Raw genomic sequence first — 23,002 nt, 5'->3', positions numbered from 1 at the left:
CTCCTCAAACTTTTCCTTATGATCTCTTTATTGAGCTAAAATAACTTCAGATTTTAAAATGATCGCCTCCTAGTTGGAAACCCTAGCCCACGTGTTAATAGATAGACAATAAGACTGAGACTGGTTGCCCAGGCAACTCCAGTTGGACCCTCTCCGTGATCTTTGACCCCGAGTGAACACGCTCTCCACAGGCCGGAACGCAGGAAGTGACGCAGAGGCTACTGTGATGATCATGGACGCGTGCTGTTGCCTAGCGACCGTGAAGACGGTTTGGAATCGAGCGGTCGAGTTACCGACAGCCAGCACCGGCAGGAGAGGAACCGGCAATAGGAGGTGAGTGTCAGTCACGGGAGCTTCGAGAGGAGAGGGTTGGAGTGTGTGGGCAGTCTCGAGGGAAAGAAAATGAGGAGAGCAAGGGCAATGAGGTAGAGAGTGAGGGGCCGCAGGGAGTGAGGGGGACGGAGGTAAGAGGAGGGACTAAAGGGGAGGGAAGGGAAAGTGGGTGGATGAATATGACGGCATGAGAGGTGGAGGTGAGGGAGGCAGGGAGGGGGGCACGCAGGGAAAGGGATGGGAGAGTATGTGGCAGCAAGGGGAGATGGGAGCTTTAGGAGAAGAGAATAGTGGAGCCAAGGGTGAGGTTGAGCTTTTCACTGTGGCAATGCACGGTAGTGGCATGGGTGGAGTAGAGGGGAGAGAGGCTGTGATGCAGAAGGAGGGCTGCATGGGGAACATGGTAAAAGAAAGGGTGTATTGGGGGCTGAAGGGAGGTGGTGCAAGTGGGCACACCAAGGGGAGTTGAGGTGGAGAGGAGAGGAGAGGGGAGGGGCTGTATGTAGGGTCAAAGGGAAGGAGTGTGTGGTAGTGAGGGAATGAGGGAGTGTGTGGAGGCAAAGGGACAAGGAGTGTGTAGCAGCTTTGGGTGGGTGCAAGAAGTGAGGGAAGGTAATGTATGTTAGCAACCGGAAGGTGATCATGGCAAGATGGGCTAGTGGTAGTAAGGATGGGAGGCTGTATGTGATGTTTTTGTTGACATCTGGAGTCATGTCATTTTGAATATTTCTTTGTCATTTGTGGGATGTGAAGATCTGTGACCAGGCCAGTCTTTGTTGCTAATCCCTAATTTTGCACAGAAAACACATATGAAGGTACAGCAGGTAATCAGGAAGGAAAATGGCATTTTGGCATTTATTGCTAAAGGATAGAATATAAAATTAGGGAAGTGTTGCTGCAGTTGTGTAAGGCATTAGCGAGACTGCCTCTGAAGTATTGCATACAATTTTGGTCACCTTACTTAAGAAGGGATGTAGTTATACCGGAGGCTGTTCAGACGAGGTTCACTAGATTGATTCCAGAGATGACTTTATCTTCTGAAGAGAGATTAAGCAGTTTAGGGCTATACTCTTTGCAGTTTATAAGAATGAGAGGAGATCTAATTGAGGTCTACAAGATGCTAGAGGACATTAATAAAATAGATGTAGAAAAGATGTTTCCTCATCTGGGGCAACCTAGAACAAGAAGTCATAGTTTTAGTTTAAGGGGTAACAGATTTAAACTAGATAAGGAGAAATTAATTCTGTCAAAGTCATGAATGTGTGGAATTCACTACTCTGTAGTGCAGTGGATGCTGGGACATTGAGTAAATGTGAGGACGAGATAGACAGATCTTTAAATAGTAATGGGTTGAAGGTCTGTAGAGAGTGACCAAGATGAGATCAGCCATGATCATTTCAAATGGCAGTGCAGGCTCGAGGGGCTGAATTTCCTGCTATGTTCCTTGTTCTTATGTTTATCTTTGATCTGATTCTTGTGCACTGCATCATTAAAACTCAGGCCTTATTAACCCTTACTAGCTACAATGCCCTGTGCACGGTGGCTCAGTGGTTAGCACTGCTGCCTCACAGTGCCAGGGACCCAGGTTTGATTCCAACCTCTGGCAACTGTCTGTGTGGAATTTGCACATTCTTCCCCGGGATTCTTCCCATGTCTGCATGGGTTTCCAACAGTCCAAAGATGTGCAGGTCAGGTGAATTGGCCATGCTAAATTGCCTGTAGTGTTCAGAGATGTGCAGGCTAGATGCATTAGTTAGGGTAAATGTAGATTGATACATATAGGGGAATGGGCCTGGGTAGGATACTCTTTGTAGGGTCAGTATGGACTTCTTGGGCCAAATGGCCAAAATCCACACTGTAGGGATTCTGATTCCAATTCTGTAGATGAACAGAGGTATCTTGAGCTATAATTAGCTTATTTGTACATGAACAGTTTATGGTCAATTTTGGATTTGCTAGGTAGTCCATGCCTAATTCTTGATTGATTTTCTTTAAAAACAGTAATTGTCTTCCTCCTGTCATTCTTTTACATGCAAGTCATTTTAGGTAATTGTCCCTTTTATAACATACTGGATTAGTGGTGCTGGAAGAGCACAGCAGTTCAGGCAGCATCCAACGAGCAGCGAAATCAACGTTTCGGGCAAAAGCCCTTCATCAGGAATAAAGGCAGTGAGCCTGAAGCATGGAGAGATAAGGCTCACTGCCTTTATTCCTGATGAAGGGCTTTTGCCCGAAACGTTGATTTCGCTGCTCATTGGATGCTGCCTGAACTGCTGTGCTCTTCCAGCACCACTAATCCAGTATTTGATTTTCAGCATCTGCAGTCATTGTTTTTCCCTTTTATAACAGCTTACCTCTTTTTGTTTACCAGTTCCAAAGATCTGTAGCAAGATGATGGTGTAACAATAAACAAATAATGCATTTGCTTAGAACATATAGTGTTACCTCCTAGTAGTTAACTATTACCCTAAATGTCTGAATTGATACATCTGAATCAGATATTTTGGAGATAATGTCCTTTAGCTACAAGAGCCAGAAGACTATACAACAACTGTTGATATCTAAAACAATTTAAACCTCAAAATAATCTCACAGACTAATATACTCAGACCTATCACTTAGGTGAAAGTGGGTACTGCAGATGTGGAGGTTCGAGTCAAGATTAGAGTAGTGCTGGAAAAGCACAGCAGGTCAGGATGCATCCGAGGAGCAGAAAAATCGACGTTTTGGGCAAAAGCCTGATGAAGGGCTTTTGCCTGAAATGTTGATTTTCTTGCTCGGATGCTGCCTGACCTGCTGTGCTTTTCCAGCGCTACTATAATCTTGACTGTTAGACCTATCACTTAGCAAGCTGTGCCTTTGAGTAAACATATATTTTCTTTCAAATTACTCTCATATGTTAACCCAAGTATACATTAGCTGAGTTGTAAAATAGCAATCAGAAAATCAATGCCCTACTTTTCACCTGGCTTTCTTCATTAACTGAAAATAAATGCTTTGGAATTGTCCATAATTAAACAAAATATAATTTAGTTCCTGACTTTCTTATGTGAAAATAAACAATGATCGAAAAGAAACCTCAATCCTACAGATGTCTCAGAGCAGCTCCCGGCTATTCTTCTGCAAGAGGGAGAATAACTAGTGGCTATGGATCACAATGATACCAATGATAAGGAAAGAGGGATGACGTCCTTAAAGCATATTTTAGGCAGTTAGGAAAGGAATTAAAAAGTAGGACTCAAAAGCACTAAGCTCAGGATTATTCCCTGTGGTAGTGTGCATAGGAATGGAAAGATTGAGCAATTGAACGCATGACAGGAGAATTTGTGTAGTAGGGAGGGCATCAGATTTCTGAGGCATTGGGACTAGTTCTGGAGCAGATGAGGTCTGTATAAGATGAACAGGGTTGTACCTTAGCAGGAATATGATTGGCATGCTCATCGGGGCATTTGTGAGTACTGTTGATGAGGGTTTAAACTAGATTTGCAGAAAATGTGAACCTGCAAGAAAGCTGGGAACAGAGGGACACAATGGATAACAGAAAGTTAAAAAGATGCAAATAAATTAGAAGGCAGATAAAATGAAGGCAAATGCTAATAGGATCAGAAAACAGAATTATATTCAAACAAACAAAGTTGAGGAAGATTTAGTATCATGTAATAAGAAGAGGCCAATTGTAATTTGGCAGTTAAGGGCACAATAGGATTGAGTTTTACATTGTTTGAAAATTATAGGGTAATTAAGATATTCTATGTCCAGAATTTGATGATAGACAGCAATGGCTAATATTACGTGGTCTACAATAAATATGTAATACAAAAAGTGAATTAACCATGGCAACGAAAGGAACTTAAAGATTGCATCCGATTAAAATAAGTGGTTTATAAGATTGCCAGAATACGCCCAAGGATTGGGAGCAATTTATAATCCAGCAAAAGATAACCAACAAATTGATTAAAAAATGAAAATAAGTGAATGTGAATGTAAATGTAAACAAGTGAGTAACAAAAAGGCACACCATAAAAGCTTTTTTAGGTATATGAAAAGGAAAAGGTTAGCAAAGTCAAATGTGGGTCCATTACAGATGGAGACAGGAGAATTTGTAATGAAGAACAGAAAAATTAAACAATTACTTTGTGTCAGCATTTACAGGGGGAACTACAGAAAATTTCCTGGAAATACTAGGGAAACAAGGGAGTTGTGGAGAACAATAGTATTTATGAAAAAGTAGGGCTCAAAACTAAGTGGATTAGTTAGCATGCAGTTACATACTACTTAGTAGATTCATTAGTAGTCATCTTTAAAAATTCGATAGATTCCTGAAAACTGAAGAATAGCAAGTACAGCCTCACTATTTAAGAAAGGAGGGAGAGAAAACCAAGACTACAGGCCTGTTAGTTTGATGTTAATAGGGAACAGAAGAAGGCCATTCAGCCTATTGAAGCTACTATGCCATTCAAAGCGATCATGACAGATTTGATATTCCTCAACTCTACTTTTCTACCTTTCCCCATGATAAGCCAACCATGGTTAACCAGAGAAGTTCAAGAAAGTATCATATCGAAAGAAGAAACATGCAACATGGCAAAGATAGTGGTAAGCCAGAGGATTGGGAATATTCATGATTTTTGAGAAGATTTGTAGCTCAGGTCGATGCTATGGATGTAAGTTAGCTCACTGAGCTGGAAGGTTTGTTTTCAGATGTTTTGCCACCATGACTAGGTAACATCATCAGTGAGAGCTTTTAGTGAGAGCTTCCAGTGACGTGCTGGTGGTATATTCCACCTCTCTTTATAGGTCTTGATTTCTTAAAGTGGGTGATGTCATTTCTGTTTTTTTGTTTCCCCAAAGAAAGGTAGATGGGGTCTAAATTGATGTGTTTATTGATAGAGCTCTGGCTAGATTGCCAGGCTCCAAGGAATTCTCGTGCATGTCTTTGTTTCACTTGTCCAAGGATGTGTGTGTTGTCCCGGTCAACGTGGTGTCCTTTGTCTGTATGTATGGAAACTAGTGATAGTGGGTTATGTCTTTTGGTGGCTAGTTGGTGGTTCATATGTCCTGGTGGCAAGTATTCTGCTTGTTTGTCCGATAAAGTGTTTTTTCACAGTCCTTGCGTGGTATATTTGTAAATGACATTAGTTTTGCTGGTAGTATCTAATGGATCCTTTAGGTTCATTAGTCACTGTTTATGTGTGTTGGCAGTTGGTTTGTGGGCTACCATGATGCCAGGGTGTCTGAGTAGTCTGGAAGTCAATACATTACATCAAACACATATCAGAAATGTGGCTATAGTTTTTGGTTGCGTTGTGTCTGCCTGTTTGGGTTTGTTTCTGAGGAATTGGCAGATTATGTTTATTGGGTACCTGTTTTTCTTGAAAATATTATATAGGTATTTTTCTTCTGTTCTTTGTAGTTCTTGGATGCTGCAGTGTGATGTAGCTTATTGAAATAATATCTTGCTGCAGCTCCGTATGTGGGTATTGGGACGATTGCTTCTGAAGTTAAGTATTTGGTCTGTGTTTGTTGTTTTACTTTTAAGAATGGGAGTCTATTGTCTTTCACCTCCTTGTTTTGAATTTTATGCCTGTCAGGATATTGTTGATGGTGTTGAATGTTTTCTCTAATTTGTTCCGTTTTGTGATGACAAAGGTATCATCCATGTAGTGGACCCAAAGTTTGGGTTGGATACTTTGTTCTATTCTCTGTAATACTGCTTTCGCTATGAGCCCTGATCTTGGAGATCCCATGGGTGTTCCATTGCTTTGGTGTATAGGTTTTGTTATTGAATGTGAAGTGGGTGGTCAGGCACAGGCTTGAGGATGTTGGCTTTGCTGATGAGGTTGGTGCTGTCTGGTGTTTGTGGTATTGGTTTTCCTAGTAGTGATGCCAGTGTTTCTTTGGCTAGGTCAATGTTAATTGATGTGAAAAGGGCTGTAATGTCAAAGGAGACCATTGTTTCGTCCTCTTCTATCTTGGTGTTTTTAATATATTCTGGTGTTCTTGGGTGGAGTGAATGGAGTGGCGTGAATCTTCAATTAGGTGTTTTAGTTTTTGGTGAAGTTCCTTGGCTAGTCTGTATGTTGGTGTACCAGGTAGAGAGACTGTGGGTATGAGGAGGGCCCCAGGTTTGTGTATTTTTGCTAATCTGTAGAAGCATGGTGTGTTGGATCCATCTGATTTCATATTTTGGAAGTCTGTCCTCTTTAATTCTCCCAATCTTTGAAGTCCTATTAACAAAGATGAGGTTCTGTTTTCTAATTGTGTGGTCAGGTCTATCACCACTTGCTGGTAAGTGTCAGTATCTGAAAGCAGAGCATTTGCCTTTTTAAAGTAGTCTGATTTGTTTAGAATAATGGTCATGTGTCTCTTGTCTTCAGGTAGGCTAACTATATTGCTGTATTCTCAAAACCAGTAAAAGACAATCAAAATAAAATGAAGAGGCAAAAGATAAATCTTGAGAATAAACTTGCAAGCAATAGCAAGATGGATAGCAATTGTTTCTTTTAAATACATTTAAAAAAAGACAGAAGTCAAAGCAAACATAGACACCTATGAGAATGAGGCTAGGGAAATGATAATGAGGAACTAAGAAATGGCAGAGGAGTTGAATAAATACTTGCATCAGTCTTCACAATAGAAGACACTTATGTAACTCAGCAGTATATTCAAATAAGGTATAATTGACACCAAAGGAGGGAAATGTTGAGTGGAAGTTTAGGTTCTCAAGATGTGCTAGTTAGCATTGACCTCCAGCCACCATGAAGAAATTGCTAAACCAGTGCAATGAATAATGTCAATGATATTCTGCCCAATTTTACATTCCTTACTGGTTTGCCAATCGTTCCAGCTAGAGTTCAGTCTCATGATAACTCCATCATTAAGAGAGTTTTGAGGAATGTTTTAAATGAGAAATCAAAGATTTTTACATTTTAAACTATTTAAGGAGAAAATTCTGGAATTTGGAGCTTGGTGCCAGTAGTCAGACCAAGAGTATTTGACTGTACTAGAGGATTATAGATCAGGAAAGGTTTATAGAGGGAGGCAGTATAAAGATTCTAGTAGGTTGGTGGACTGGGAGTCAATACAAATAGTATAAATACGATGAATGGAAGCAAATATGGTGCAAATTTTAAAAATGGGTAGGAGGATTTGGATGAATTTGAGTTGATAGGTGTGTAAGATAGACTGGACAGGAGACTGTGTGGATAGCCAAGTTTTTAAATGACAAATATTTTCTGGTAGTAAATGGAGTAGGGAAGAGACCAGTATTCTCTATTGTATTTCTTCCCTTTTGTTGTTATCATCAACATTATCATCAGCTTCTTCCCTGACTACTCCCGACAATCCTTCTCATTCATGGAATGGATCCATAGGAAAGGATTATATAAGCCAAAAATGGTTGAATGAATGGGACAGAGAATGGTATGAAAGCTTACGGTTTGTGCTACTTCACAGGGATGCTGCAATGACTGACTAGTCATGGAACAATCAACTTGGTACAAGCTCTGTGCCACTGATACTGGATGCCCAACTGTTAGAATGGAATTCAAAACCAGAACTCCTTGCCCTGTTTCTTGATGAAGCAAACACGTTAATATTTCGAGTACTGCAGCATCTTGTGGAGACTGGCTGTAAGTTTCTTTTGTAAGATTAAGTGGATGATGTGAGGGCTAGTGTTGAAGGGTGCCTTATAGGTGGCATTGAACTAATGTTCAATTAGATCTAATTAAGATCTGACATGCAGTATAAGGCTTTGTTAGAAGCTCTGAAACTTGTAAACAAACTTGCTTACATAATATTTTTATAATGGTGTAGAGAACATGACTGACATAACTGTGGTTATGAATTATCTTTTTGTGATCTGTTTTGTCAATGTCATATTTAAAGCTTTTGTTATTGATACTTCAATGGTATGATTAATTGACAATTTTTTATACAGGGTTGTAAAATCAGTTGTTCTTTTTCAAAATGCAATTTGTGAATGGGTGATGTTGTTTGAGCACTTCCACACATGTCATTGTTACTATAGGCCTATAGGTTGTGCACATGAATGAATGGAAATGGAAGGACAATGAATTAGTATGGAATGTATGAGGAACTTATTGGGGATAGTGGACAGGTTGAGTGTTCTCATGGGAGCTATGGTGATATATGCAAACATGAGTTGGCACAGAGGAGCTGTAGTGGAATAGGTAAAATGGTTTTCACTTACCTTTTCAAAAAGTGCCTGAATCAAAACTATGGAGCCATAAGCGGACAAGGAAATGTGTACCCTCACAATAGAGAATTGAGATACTAGGAATAGGGTGGGAATGCTGGAATTGGGACCCATTTGTCATATTTAGACAGGTTCTTAGTCCTTTTAGTTTTGCAAAACGTCAACCCTCAGACTCTCACTGTATCTGAACATGTGGAGGGAGTGCTTCCCACTAGTATTGTGGCATAAGTAAACACAGCCAAAAATTAAAAGTTAAGAAGGCAAAGAAGAACAATGGAAATGAACAATGGTTAACAAATGTAAAATAGTTAAATATTTTACAGGCACAGCAATAGAATGGGGAGTGATGGCCTAGTGGTATTTTCACTGGACGGTTAATCCAGAGACTCAGGTAATATTCTGGGGACCTGGGTTCAAATCCTACTACAGCAAAGAGTAGAATTCGAATTCAACAAAAATCTGGAATTAAGAGTCTAATGATGACCATGACTCCATTGTCAATTGTTGGAAAAACCCATTTGGTTCACTAATGTCCTTCAGGGAAGTAAACTGTCATCCTTACCTGGTCTGACCTACATGTGACTCCAGACCCACAGCAATGTGGTTGACACTTAACTGTCCTCTGTGCAATTAGGGATAGGCAATAAATGCTGGCCTAGTGAGCGAGATCCTCATCCCCCAAAAAAATGTGGAATAGAACCATTAAGGGAGAAACAAGATAATACCATAACGGGTGGCAGGGTGGCTCAGCGGTTAGCACTGCTGCCTCACAGTGCCAGGGACCCAGGTTCGATTCTAGCCTTGGGCGACTGTCTGTGTGGAGTTTGCACGTTCTCCCCGTGTCTGCGTGGGTTTCCTCCGGGGGCTCCGGTTTCCTCCCATAGTCCAAAGATGTACAGGTCAGGTGAATTGGCCATGCTAAATTGCCTGTAACGTTAGGTGCATTAGTCAGAGGGAAATGGGTCTGGGTGGGTTTCCCTTTGGAGGGTTGGTGTGGACTTGTTGGGCCAAAAGGCCTGTTTCCACACTGTAGGGAATCTAATCTAATCTAATCTAATCTAAGTAACAATAGCGAGATGACAGAAATATTAAAGCTAAATTCAATATTTGGAAGATACAACAAGTGGGAACAAAATTAATTGATGAGGACTGTGTGTTTAAATAAAAATAAGAGGATGTATTGACTAAACTAAGCAAGCTCAGATGGTATGACAGTTGGACTGAATAAATTACAATCATGTAATTTAAGGCAATCTAAAGAAGATTCAGTAGAGGTATTACTATTGATACTTAATAATTCATTCGCAGTTGTAATACCAACAGATTGGGTGAAAGCCCAATGCAAACCATACATTTAACAGGGGAACAATATATCCAGAGAATTACAGACCATTCTTCTTATATCAGTGGTAAGGAGAAAAATGGTATTCTTACTCATGGAGAGTGTGGATCGTATTCAAATATTTACTGGAATCGGTGAGTGGTGAAAATAGCCTTTTATTCGGCAATCACAGCACAAGCACGAGGTGGCAATAGAATCCTGAAATACAATTCTTACAAGAGCATCTTGATATCATAGTTCTTACATTTATTAAAATTCCATTATTATGGTGTTACATTGTATCTATAGTAGACAAAAGTTGAAGGGCTTCTGTTCTGGGAAACAGGAGATGGGTTAAAACGTGCTAAATGCTGATTGGATTAAGAGTGTCTGTCCTGTCTGCTTGCATAATTAAGAGGTGTTAATCCTTTTGTCTTTGAAGTTAGTAAATGTTAGTTTTAAAAAAAACTAGGCCTACTTACTATAGGTCTAAATAAGTTAAAAATTGTACCTATACTTAAAAAAAATACAGGACTTTAAACTGATTATCACAGCTGGTTTGTGAGATTTGTTTACTATTTGCTGATATGAGTTTCATTCATTCATTCATTCATGCAATTTAATGGAAGCACTGTTTTGTCAGTTAGTTAAAGGGATAATGGCCTAGTTTAAAAAGTACACACTAATTGGGGATCTATTCAGGTCCAGGAGCTGGTCAGTAAGGGCTGATTAATATAATGTTTGTGGAGTCTTGATGGGGATGATATTGTTCTGTATGCCAAACTTATTCAGAGGTAAACACTGCTTGTAGCGAGGGCTGATGATGTATGAAAATGCAGTAATTTTGAAATGGGTTGTTTTGATTAGAAAGGGCTGTTTTAAATTTGGATAGTAAAATATACTACAGAATCGCAGTTTTCTGAATGAATGAATGAAACTGCTATAGTAAATAACAGGTTGGTAAAGAGTTATGGATGAACAGAAACCCTGTATTAATGAATATAGTGAGCTGATGAGTGAGTTAAAGATAACTTATAACACAATATCTCATAATATGATATCTCACAACAAAATAGTAGAACATATATAGAAACAAGAATAATAATGAATAGTTAGGATAGATTTTTGCAGGCAAAACTTGTTTGATTGATGTTATTGATTTTTATTGGCAGGATTAAGAAAGCAGACAGCTGTACTGCAGAAAATGTAGTTAATCCAGATTTTGAAAATGTCTTTAATAAAATGTCTCTAATGTACTGATGAATAAAAATCACTGAATTTGGAGTCAGGTGACAAGTTGCAGATTGGATTGCTAGGATGCTTCAAGACAGAAAGCAGAAGGTGTGATTAAAGAAGTAGTATTCAGAGTGGCAGAGGATGAGAAGTGTCTACCCACAGAATCAGTGCTGGGATCACATCTATTCACAATTTATGTGAATGATTTGGACTTTGGAATCATAACAATGATTTAGGGTGGCACGGTGGCTCAGTGGTTAGCACTGCTGCCTCACAGCACTAGGGTCCCAGGTTCAATTCTGGTCTCGGGTGACTGTCTGTGTGGAGTTTGCACATTCTCCCCTGGGTTTCCTCTGGGTGCTCCAATTTCCTCCCACAGTCCAAGGATGTGCAGGTCAGGTGAATTGGCCATGCTAAATTGCCCATAAGTTAGGTGCAATAGTCAGAGGGAAATGGGTCTGGGTGGGTTACTCTTCGGAGGGTCGGTGTGCACTGGTTGGGCCGAAGGGTCTGTTTCCACACTGTAGGGGATCTAATCTAATTTCTAAATTTGTACATGATGCCAGTTTCTGGTGGGGAGTGGAGTGGTCAATTCTGAAGAGAAATGTGAAAAATTACAGGGATGTGCAAATAATTGGTAAATAAAGTTCAACACCGTTTTCAAAGGAAGAAAGTAGGTGGAAGTCTAGGTGGAATAGAAGAATAGAACAGTACAATTACACAAATCGCCAAAAGTTGCAACACCGTTTAGCAAGGTCATAAGAAGAACAAGTACTAGGCTTTATTATTAGAAGGGCTGAAGTAATCAAGTTATACTAAACCTGTATTAAAACTTTAATTAGACTACATTTTAAATTACCGTGTGCAGCTTTTATCACTATATGAAAAGGATATAGAGCAACTGCAGAGCTGACAGAGAAGATTTACAAGGATTATTCCAAAAATATTTGGGCATACATATCAGAAAGGATCGACAGGCTGTGTCTCTTTTCTCTTGACAACAGAAGGCTGAGAAGTGATCGAACAGAAGCCTACAAAATTATGAAAGGCTTTTGGAGAATGGATACAGAGAGGAAGTTTCACATTGTTAGGAAGAACATATCTAGAGTTCATCAATATAAGGTAATCAAGAAATCCAATAGGGAATTTCAGAAGAAACAGTTTTACACAAAGAGTGGCAAGGATGTGGAATACTCTCTCAGGATGTATTTGAAGCAAATTTATGGGGAAACTGAAAACATTTGTGGCAGAAGTGAATAGATGACTACATTTAGATGAGGAAAAATGGGAGGACTTTCAGTAGAGCATGGACACCCGCATTGAGTCATTGGTCAGACTGGCTTGTTTTTGTGTTGTACATCCTATATAATCATTGAAATCAATTACATCATCTTTTATTCCTCTTGAAGAAGTTCTTCTCCATTTTCAACTCTATCCTATCCTTTTAAGAAAGATAATCTACAAAATTTGGGGACAACTTACTTAATATCGAGGAAGCAAGGATCAGACAGGCCTTTAGAAGGTTCCAAGGTAACTGAAGGAACTGAAGAATGGACTTGGAGGAGCTGGAAGGGTACATGAAACTGTTTTAGCAGGTAGGATTAAAAAAAAGTCCTAAGGCATTCTTCTACACTTGTGTGAGGAACAAGAGGATGGCCAGAGTGAGGATAGGCAAAAGTGGGGACTGCAGATGCTGGAGATCAGAGTCGAGGGTGTGGCGCTGGAAAAGCACAGGCAGCATTCGAGGAGCAGGAGAATCAATGTTTCGGGCAGAAGCCCTTCATCAGGAATGAGATTTGTGGGCCAAGGAGACTGACATAAAAATGGGAGGGGATGGAGCTGAGGTAGATGAAGGTAAGGGTGAAGGTAATAGGTTGGAGAGGAGGGTGGAGCAGATAGGTGGGAAGGAAGATGGACAGGTCAAGAGGCAGTGCCGAGTTGAAAGGTTGGATCTGGGATAAGGTGGACTGACTTTCGTTTCTCTGGCCCCCAACGACTCATCTTCACCATGAACATCCAGTCCCTATACACATCTGTCCGCTATGACGAAGGTCTCCAAGCCCTCTGTTTCTTTCTCTCCCGTTGTCCCCACCAGTGCCCTTCCACTGACTCTCACTTGTTTGGCTGAACTGGTCCTCCTCCTCAATAATTTCTCCTTTGAATCCTCCCACTTTCACCAGACCAAAGGGGTAGCCATGGGCATCTACATGGACCCTAGCTATGTCTGTCTCTGCATCGGGTATGTGGAACGGTCCATCTGCCACTACACTGCCCCATTTTTTCCTCCGCAACATTGATGACCGTATCAGTGCCACCTTGTGCTCCCACGAGGAGGTTGAATAGTTCATCAACTTCACCAATACGTTCCACCCTGACCTTAAGGTCACCTGGACCATCTCAAACACCTCTCTCCCCTTCCTGGACCTCTCCATCTCAAAACCCAACACAGCCATCTACAAACCCACTGATTCCCACAGCTACCTGGACAACAACACCTCCCACCCTGCTTCCTGTAAAAACGCTAACCCTTATTCCCAATTTCTTCAGTTCTGCCGCATCTGCTCCCAGGAAGGCAAGTTCCACCACAGAACACACCAGATGATCTCCTTCTTCAAAGACCGCAAATTCCCCTGCCACATGGTCATTGATGCCCTCCAAGGCATATCAGCCACTTCCCACACCCCCGTCCTCGATCCCCACCCCTCCAACTGCAACAAGGACAGAATTGCCCTGGTCCTCACCTTCCACTCCACCAACCTATTATACATTGCATCATCATCCACCATTTCTGCAAGCTACAAACAGACCCCTTACCAGTGATATGTTCTGAAAAGGCCATTCCCTCTGGCAGTCACTCGTCATGTCAACGCTCCCCCTCTCCCCACACCAACCTACCCTCCTCTCCTGGCACCTTCTCCTGCCACTGGAAGAATTGAAAAACCTGTGCCCACACCTCCTTGCCCCCCCCCCCCCCCCCCAACCCCCTCACATTTGCCCAAGGCCCCAAAGGAGCCATCCACATCTGTCAGAGATTTATTTACACTTCCACACACGTCATTTACTATATCGATTGCTCCTGATGTGGTCTCCTCCTCATTGGGGAGACAGGACACCTACTTGCAGAATGCCTCAGAGAACGTCTCCAGGACACATGCAAGAAACAACCCACCAGCCCGTGGCTGAACACTTTAACTCTCCCTCTCACTCCCCCAAGGACATGCATGTCCTAGGCCTCCTCCATTGCCAAACCCTTATATCCTGCCACTTGGAGGAAGAACACCTCATCTTCCACTTTGGGACCCTCCAACCACATGGGATCAATGTGGATTTCACCAGTTTCCTCATTTCTCCTTCCCCCGACCTTATCCCAGATCCAACCTTCCAACTTGGCACTGCCCTCTTGACCTGTCCTACCCGTCCATCTTCCTGCCCACCTATCTGCTCCACCATCCTCTCTGACCAATCACCTTCACCCCGATCACACTCTCAGCTACCTTACCCCCCCAGCTCCACCCCTCCCATTTTTACCTCCGCCCTCTTGGCACATGAGCCTCATTCCTGATGAAGGGCTTATGTCTGAAACGTCGATTGTCTTGCTTCTTGGATGCTGTCTGACGGGCTGTGCTTTTCCAGCACCACACTCTGAAGAGTGAGGATAGGGCCAATTCGGGATACTGCAGGGAACTTGTGTCTAGAGTTGGAGATAGGGGAGGTCTTCAATGAATACTTTGTTTCAGTATTCACTACTGAGGGGTGTTGTGGAGAAAATATAGAGAATCACCAGGAGACAGAGTTCTTCAAGAAGTAGGTACTTTATTTGCAAACACAAAACCGTGACACTGAGAAAGCAGATTCTCAAATGACCCCGAACCTCAGGGTCCGTGGATTTTTATTTTTTTTTATCATGTTTCTGTTAGCTTGTCAGCATGTCCAACCAAATTAATCAAAGTACCTCACTCTAGCTGCACAATAAACCAGTGATATTAGTTCCCATTATCTCTTTAGTTGTACATTCTACTTAATGTTATCCTAATGTCATGGTTAGATATTTATTGCTAACTCTGTTACAGTGATCTTCCATTTCAGACTAACCTGTCATGATAGATATTTAGCTATTCCATCTATTACAATAGTCTCCTGTCTCAAGCTGACTCTACTAACTAATTAATCCCAATCCTGTCATAATAACATTTAACAGAGTAACTTGCTTTCTTACTTGTGTTATCTTATCTCGCCATAGTGCCCTTTCAGCCTTAACCTTACTCTGCTAATTGGTGTAAGAGCATTCCACTATTCATATCCCATCCTGCCTTTACAGACCACAGATTGCCAGTGGTCTTCATGCTTTAACCCTTCCCATGCTTTCATGTTCTTTATTTTCCAGAGGGGGACCATGACATTTCTGAGGAAAGCGTGAAATAGACTCATATGTTCAAATGGTTTGATGTTAAGAAGGAGGCTGTGTTGAAAATTTGGAATGGATATATCCCCTGGGCCAGATGGGATATACCCAAGCTAACTACAGGAAGTGAAGATTGCTGCGCCTTTGGCGATAATCTTCACGTCCTCACTGTCCACTGGAGTAGTGCCAGATGATTAGAGGGTGGCAAATGTTATTCAAGAAAGGGGATAGGGATAACCTTGGGAATTACAGACCAGTCAATCTCATGTCTGTGGAAGGCAAAGTATTGGAGAGGATTCTGAGAGACAATATTCATGATTACTTGGAAAACCATGGTTTGATTAGAGATCGTCAGCATGGCTTTGCGAGGGATGGAACATGCCTGACAATCCTTATTGAAGGTAGAGCAGTGGATGTTGTGTACATGGATTTTAGCAAGGCATTTGGTAAGGTTCCCCATGGTAGGTTCATTTGGTAAATGAGGAGGCATGGGATACAGGGAAATTTGACTGTCGGGATACAGAATTGGCTGGCCCATAGAAGGCAGAGGGTGGTAGTAGATGGAAAATATTCACCCTGGAGCTCAGTCACCAGTGGTGTTCTGCAGGGATCAATTCTGGGACCTGTGGCTCTTTGTGATTTTTACAAATGACTTGAGTGAGGAAGTGGAGGGTGGGTTAGTAAGTTTGCCGATGACACATAGGTTGGTGGAGTTGTGGATACTGTGGAGGGCTGTTGTAGGTTTCAACGGGACAATGACAGGATGCAGAGCTGGGCTGATAAGTGGCAGATGGAATTCAACCTAGAAAAGTGAAGTGATTCACTTTGGAAGGTTGGATCTGAATGCACTTTACAGAGTTAAAGGCAGGATTCTTGGCAGTATGGAGCAACAGAGGGATCTTGGGTTCATTCCATAGATCCCTCAAAGTTGTTACCCGAGTTGATAGGGTTGTTAAAAAGGCATGTGTGTTGGATTTCATCAGCAAGAGGATTGAGTTTAAGAGCCACGGGGTTATGCTGCAATTCTATAGAGTCCTGTATCCAGGACTGGGAATATTGTGTTCAGTTCTGGTTGCCTCATTACAGGAAAGATGTGGAAACTTGAGAGAGTGCAGACGAGATTTACCAGAATGCTGCCTGGACTGGAGGGCATGTCTTATGAAGAAAGGTTGAGGAGCTAGAGCTTTTCTAATTGAGGCAAAGAAGCATGAGAGGTGGCTTGACAGAGGTGTACAAAATAGATAGAGTGGATAGCTAGAGCAGAAATGTCTGTCATGATGGGTCATGATTTTAATGTAATTGGAGGAGCGCTTAGGGGAGATTTTAGAGGTAGGCTGTTTACTCAGAGTGGTGGGTGCATGGAATGCATTGCCAGCAGTGGCAGTAGAGTCAGATACATTAGGGATATTTAAGCAACTCTTGGATAGGTACATGGAAGATAGTACAGTGAAGGGTATGTAGGTTTGTCTGATCTTCGAGTAGGATAAGAGTTCAGCACAACATTGAGAGCCAATAGACCTGTACTGTGCTGTACTGTTCTATGTTTAACACCATCCTTTCCAGCTATCTGACAGTAAACTCGGCTGTTTCGCTGCTTACCTCCTACTGTTTCAGTCAGGTGCTCCAATATTCAGTCAGACTTGACTTTTTGTAATTTATGAGCAGCCAAGCACGTAACTCCAATTTTAAGATTTGCATCTGCCAACATGTATGTAACTGACTTTTCTCATGAGGTACTGGCATTGACTGAAAATTCTGGGTCATTGGTTCAACTTGCAGCTAGGGATTTCAAGACCTGATTTATATATTAAAAAACCCAAGAATTAAGTAGACAGTCACAAAACCAGAATGTAAGTGTAAATCTTTAAATTGTAGCTCATTGTTTTTGGTTTTATAGCTTTGTGCTCTTTGTGAAAATAGTGAAAAAGTGGATGGATTCACAGAATGATTAATTGCCTAACTGGTCACTTGCATTGCATAATATCTTTTAAATCAATCAGTAGGCAGTTAGATGTCCTGTTAGATGTATTACCAGCTCACAAAATCCATAAGTTGAGGGCAGGGAGCCACCTCTCCATTCCATGTCACTGTTTTGAGTTGAATGACCAAAAATGAGAATAACATCACATGACCAGTGGCTACGCGGAATCCAATTAACAACGTACTTGGCTAAAGATAAGTACATAGTTTGCAGGTACAAAGCAACTATCATTTTGTCTGTTAGGTAAAGCGATTTTGAGATTTTCAAGTAATTTGAACCTATGCTACTTACCAATCTAGTAGGAGAGTGTAATTCTGTGTTCACGAACACAACACAATTCCCATCAGTTTGCCACCAGCATTCGGAATCTAGAGTCACATGTTGAACAGCATGAAAATAGACCATTCAGTTCAACACGTCCATGCTGACCAGATATCATAAATTAATCTAGTTCTATTTGACAACATTTGGCCCATATCCCTCTAAATCCATCCAGTACATGTACCCATCCAGATGCCTTTTAAATGCTGTAATTGTACCAGCCTCCACCACTTCCTCTGGCAGCTCCTTCCATACAGGGACCATCCTCTGTGTGAAAAGCTTTCCCCTTAGGTTATTTTTTGAATTTTTCCCCTCTTACCTTAAACCTGTGCCCTCTGATTTTGGATTCCTCTATCCTGGGAAAAAGACCTTGGTTATTCACCCTATCCATGTCCGTTATGATTTTATAAATGTCTATAAAGTCACCCCTCCGTTTCCTACATTCCAGGAAAAACAGCCCCAGCCTATTAAGCCTCTCCCTATATCTGAAACCCTCTAACCTCGGCAACATCCTTGCAAATCTTTTCTGAACCCTTTCAAGTTTCATAACATCTTTCCTACAGCAGGGAGACTAGAATTGAATGCAGTTTTCCATTAGCGGCTTAACTAATGTCCTGTACAACATCAACATGACATGCCAACATCTATACTCAATGCACTGACCAACAAACACAAGTGTACCAAATGCTGCCTTCACTGTCTTATGTACCTGCGACTCCACTTTCAAGGAACTGTGACGCTTACCCCAAGGTCTCTTTGTTTGACAACACTCCCCAGGATCCTACCATTAGGTATAGTCCTGCCCTGATTTGCCTTTCCAAAATGCAACATCACACATTCTAAATTAAACTTCAACTGCCACTTCTCAGCCCATCGACCCATCTGATCAAGGTCCCATTATACTCTGAGATAACCTTCTTTGCTGTCCACTGCAACACCAATTTTGTATCATGTACAAGGGAGGTCTTACCTCCTATATTCACATCCAAATCACTTATTTATATTTGGTCTTCACATTTTTTAGACAATCTCTAAACACTGCTCCTTCAGAAATGGAATGCTACTGCTACATCAATTTAATACATTCATTCCAGTAACTAGTGAGGTATGGTGCTTAATTATTGGCTAGATTGGAATATTGTATTGTTTTAACTTAACTTTTCAAATTCACTTGCCCAACATACATTGATTTTGTTTAGATTGAGCAATGGACTTGTCATTATGTTGTGATCTAAGAATTATTAATCTTTTATTTCCCTCCCTCTCTCTCTCTGCCTTTAAAGGATAGTAAGCACTGCATAGAACCATGTCATGTCAATCTGGATCAGAAGATCTAACCAAGTCATTGGTCTTTCGTCTCCATGAAGGCACACCTGAAATTGTGCGTGATGTTCTCCTTGAGCGTGGTTGGGTGGAATTTAATGAGGAAGAACAGGATGAAAATGATTGGAACTTATATTGGCGATCAGGTTTTTCCAATGCAGAGTATGAAAACATTATGCCTTGGCAAAGATTGATCCACTACCCAAAAATCATGGGCATAACTCGAAAAGACAATCTTGCTCGTAATTTAAAGCGTATGTCAGGGGTTTATGGCTCTACAACATATAACTTTAGCCCTATAGCTTTCATTCTTCCCAATGATTACACCAAATTTGTCGCTGAATATACAAAAGACAAGAAGGCAAATGGTGGAAAGCTTGGATACTGGATATGCAAGCCTGTTGATCTCTCTCGCGGTAGAGGAATATTTATATTTCAAGATATTAAAGATTTGACTTACAGCTGTTCTGTTATCGTACAAAAATATATCAGCAATCCTCTTCTTATCTCTGGTTACAAATTTGATTTGCGAATCTATGTTTGTGTCACTAGTTTCTGTCCATTGATAGTTTATATTTATCAAGAAGGTCTGGTGCGGTTTGGGACAGAAAAGTATAGTCTTGCATCTTTAGATAATGTATATGCTCATTTGACAAACACCAGCATCAATAGATTTGGACCTTCCTACACAGTGGATAAAGAACGGGTGGGTTCTGGTTGCAAATGGACAATGAGTCAATTCCGTGCTTTTCTGCATAGTCTTAATATAAATGAACCACTCATGTGGCAGAGGATAAGCAATATTGTGACAATGACTTTGCTAACAATTACTCCCTCCATTCCATCCCCTCCTAACTGTCTTGAACTCTTTGGGTTTGATATCCTAATAGATGAAAACATAAAACCATGGCTTTTAGAAGTAAATTATAGTCCAGCACTAATGGTAGACTGTAATGCTGATGTAATAGTGAAGAAAGGGCTTTTATATGACCTCGTTGATCTGCTGAATTATAAAGAGGTCGATAGGTTGCGTCAACGTGGTTACCCAAGTCCCTGGCAATATAATATACTTTCTCGGAGCCATCCTTCCTTTTATGTGACGAACTCATTTGGAAATGTGCTGCCTCTTCACTCCAATGCTTCCAAAAAAGCAAAAGAAATTTGGTCCAGTACCCAAAATGATTCACTGTTAGTCTATCGTAAAAATTGTAATCAATCTAATGGGTACAACCAAAGTGAAGATCAAGAGATGGATTCCCAAAAAATAGAAGAAGAGAACAAATCATCTTATACCAGCAAACAGTTCTCCCACATGCCACGTTCCAATGGGGAAGATTCTGGGAAAAATATCAAGAAGATATATAGTTCTACAGGTGCTGTGTCTATCTATTGTTTGGACACTAAGAAATGCATAAAGAATGTGAAGCCCACTAGATCACTGCCAAAGAAAACCTTGACTTCACAGATGAGAGAAAAGATGAACAGAAGTTATATACGCACACAGAATCCAGTGGGTAGAGTAATGTTGCTGGGAGCAAAATATGAACAGTCTGATGGGAATTTTCTTAAAATGGGCCCAAGATTTCCTTCAGTTGATTTGCAAAGGTACAAACTAGCATCGTTTCCTCAGTACAGTCTTTCAGAAGTTTATAAGAAGCCTAAGAACCGCATTGGTGACTTTATACTGACATTTCCATTTAATGAAATAACACTAAAGGCTTCCCGGGACCCTATAAACATAAGGATCATAATGCAGGAATTGCAGAAGATGCCAAAGATATTACAGCAACCAAAGAGTGCAAAAAGTAAAAGTGAGCCCCATCTGGATGGCTCTTCTAATAGAAAAGAATGTTTTGGTTCTTTTCTGTGGGGTCCACGGAATCCTCCATTGCTTAGTGAATGCTGCTTTCAAAATTAAATAGTTGAACTTTTGTTTTAACCCCAGTTACTTTAATTTTATAAATTAAGGTATGCAATTCTTCACAAATGGAAATACAGTTCTGGGGGTAATTTATTTATAATTTTTCATTTAAAAATAGTTTACAGGTATTGTAATTTATTTTTGTCTGGAAACCAAACCAACCATTGGGTGCTACTGAACCAGTTACCAGAAGTGATAGAAACAAATTTTATTTTCACACAGTATTATATGACAGTTGTAAACATTATTACACAAGAAAATAATGGTCAGCAGATGTCTATTGTGCTATGCAGTAACCATATGACCAGTAAGTGAAATAACAGTGTTCTGCTTATTTACATTAGTGTAATACAATGCACTTCGCAGTCATTTTCTGATTGTTATTGCAGTAAACTACTGGAAATCATATTGGAGTAAATGTTTAACAATCCGCCTGTAATCTGCTTCACTGCATTGTGTAACTTTGGCTGTATTATTCATTTCTTATAACAGCTCTAAGAAGGAGTGGTTAATGAACTTTATTAAACAAAATAATCTACAATCATTCTGAGTAGTGCATGCCTGTTCTCATTCTCCCAGAATCCAAATGAGTAATGAATATCCTTAAATTAGAGCTAATGTTCCCATGTATTCAAAATATCTTTCGAGATGGAAGCTATCCTTCATGACTAAGACCTATAATGCTGTAAAAGGTGGGGGGGGGGTGGTGGGTGGGGGGGGGGTGGTGGGGGGGGGGGGGGGGGGGTGGTGGGGGGGGGGGGGGGGGGGTGGTGGGTGGGGGGGTGGGGGGGGGGTGGTGGGGGGGGGGGGGGGGGGGTGGTGGGTGGGGGGGTGGGGGGGGGGTGGTGGGGGGGGGGGGGGGGGGGTGGTGGGTGGGGGGGGGGGGGGGGTGGTGGGTGGGGGGGGGGGGTGGTGGGTGGGGGGGGGGGTGGTGGGTGGGGGGGTGGTGGGGGGGGGGGGGGGGGGTGGTGGGGGGGTGGGGGGGGGGGGGGTGGGGGGGGGGGTGGTGGGGGGGGGGGTGGTGGGGGGGTGGGGGGGGGGGGGGTGGGGGGGGGGGGGTGGTGGGTGGGGGGGGGGGGGTGGTGGGTGGGTGGGGGGGGGGGGGGTGGTGGGTGGGGGGGGGGGGGGTGGTGGGTGGGGGGGTGGTGGGGGGGGGGGGGGGGGTGGTGGGTGGGGGGGGGGTGGTGGGGGGGGGGGGGGGGGGGGGGGGGGGGGGGGGGGGGGGGGGGGGGGTGGTGGGTGGGGGGGGGTGGGGGGGGGGGGGGGGGGGGGGGGGGGGGGGGGGGGGGGGGGGTGGGTGGGTGGGGGGGGGGGTGGTGGGTGGGGGGGGGGTGGTGGGGGGGGGGGGGGGGGGGGGGGGGGTGGTGGGTGGGGGGGGGGTGGTGGGGGGGGGGGGGGGGGGGGGGGGGTGGTGGGTGGGGGGTGGTGGGTGGGGGGGGGGGGGGGGGTGGTGGGTGGGGGGGGGGTGGTGGGGGGGGGGGGGGGGGTGGTGGGTGGGGGGGGGGTGGTGGGGGGGGGGGGGGGGGGGGGGGGGGTGGTGGGTGGGGGGTGGTGGGTGGGGGGGGGGGGGGGGGGTGGTGGGTGGGGGGGGGGTGGTGGGGGGGGGGGGGGTGGTGGGGGGGGGGTGGTGGGGTGGTGGTGGGGGGGGGGGGGTGGTGGGGGGGGGGGGGGGGGGTGGTGGGGGGGGGGGGGGGTGGTGGGGGGGGGGGGGGGGGGGGGGGGGGGGTGGTGGGTGGGGGGGGGGTGGTGGGGGAGTGGGTGGGGGTGGGAGTGGGATGGGATGGGGTTGGGGTGGGGGGGTGGGGGGGGAGTGGGTGGGGGTGGGAGTGGGATGGGATGGGGTTGGGGTGGGGGGGTGGGGGGGGAGTGGGTGGGGGTGGGAGTGGGATGGGATGGGGTTGGGGTGGGTGGGGGAGATGGGGGGTGGGTGGGGGGGAAGAAAGCCA

At 43.2% G+C, this 23,002-nt stretch overlaps 1 protein-coding gene across 4 annotated transcripts; it reads left to right on the top strand.

Annotated features, from left to right (window-relative positions):
• The first annotated feature begins 228 nt into the window (after positions 1-228).
• ttll2 (tubulin tyrosine ligase-like family, member 2) lies at positions 229-21,558 on the top strand. Of its 4 annotated transcripts, XM_072581181.1 has the most exons (4): positions 260-333; positions 7,789-7,964; positions 12,113-12,230; positions 19,096-21,558. In XM_072581181.1, exon 4 carries the CDS (start codon positions 19,119-19,121, stop codon positions 21,051-21,053), a length of 1,935 nt encoding a protein of 644 aa, XP_072437282.1. In that variant the 5' UTR covers positions 260-333; positions 7,789-7,964; positions 12,113-12,230; positions 19,096-19,118; the 3' UTR covers positions 21,054-21,558. The 4 variants fall into 4 exon arrangements, with proteins under 4 accessions (XP_072437280.1, XP_072437282.1, XP_072437281.1 ...); XM_072581180.1 differs by lacking the exon at positions 12,113-12,230; XM_072581179.1 differs by lacking the exons at positions 7,789-7,964; positions 12,113-12,230 and having other exon boundaries at positions 229-333.
• The last annotated feature ends 1,444 nt before the right edge of the window (positions 21,559-23,002 follow it).

Source organism: Chiloscyllium punctatum, chromosome 11 (assembly GCF_047496795.1).
Source record: "Chiloscyllium punctatum isolate Juve2018m chromosome 11, sChiPun1.3, whole genome shotgun sequence".
NCBI lineage: Eukaryota > Metazoa > Chordata > Chondrichthyes > Orectolobiformes > Hemiscylliidae > Chiloscyllium > Chiloscyllium punctatum.
The sequence above is the reverse complement of the archived record's forward strand: the minus strand, read 5'-3'. Positions and strand labels throughout refer to the sequence as shown.

Bases quoted from the DNA above. Each gene is read 5' to 3' on its own strand.
- ttll2 (XM_072581179.1), top strand. From the start codon at position 19,119: ATGTCATGTCAATCTGGATCAGAAGATCTAACCAAGTCATTGGTCTTT.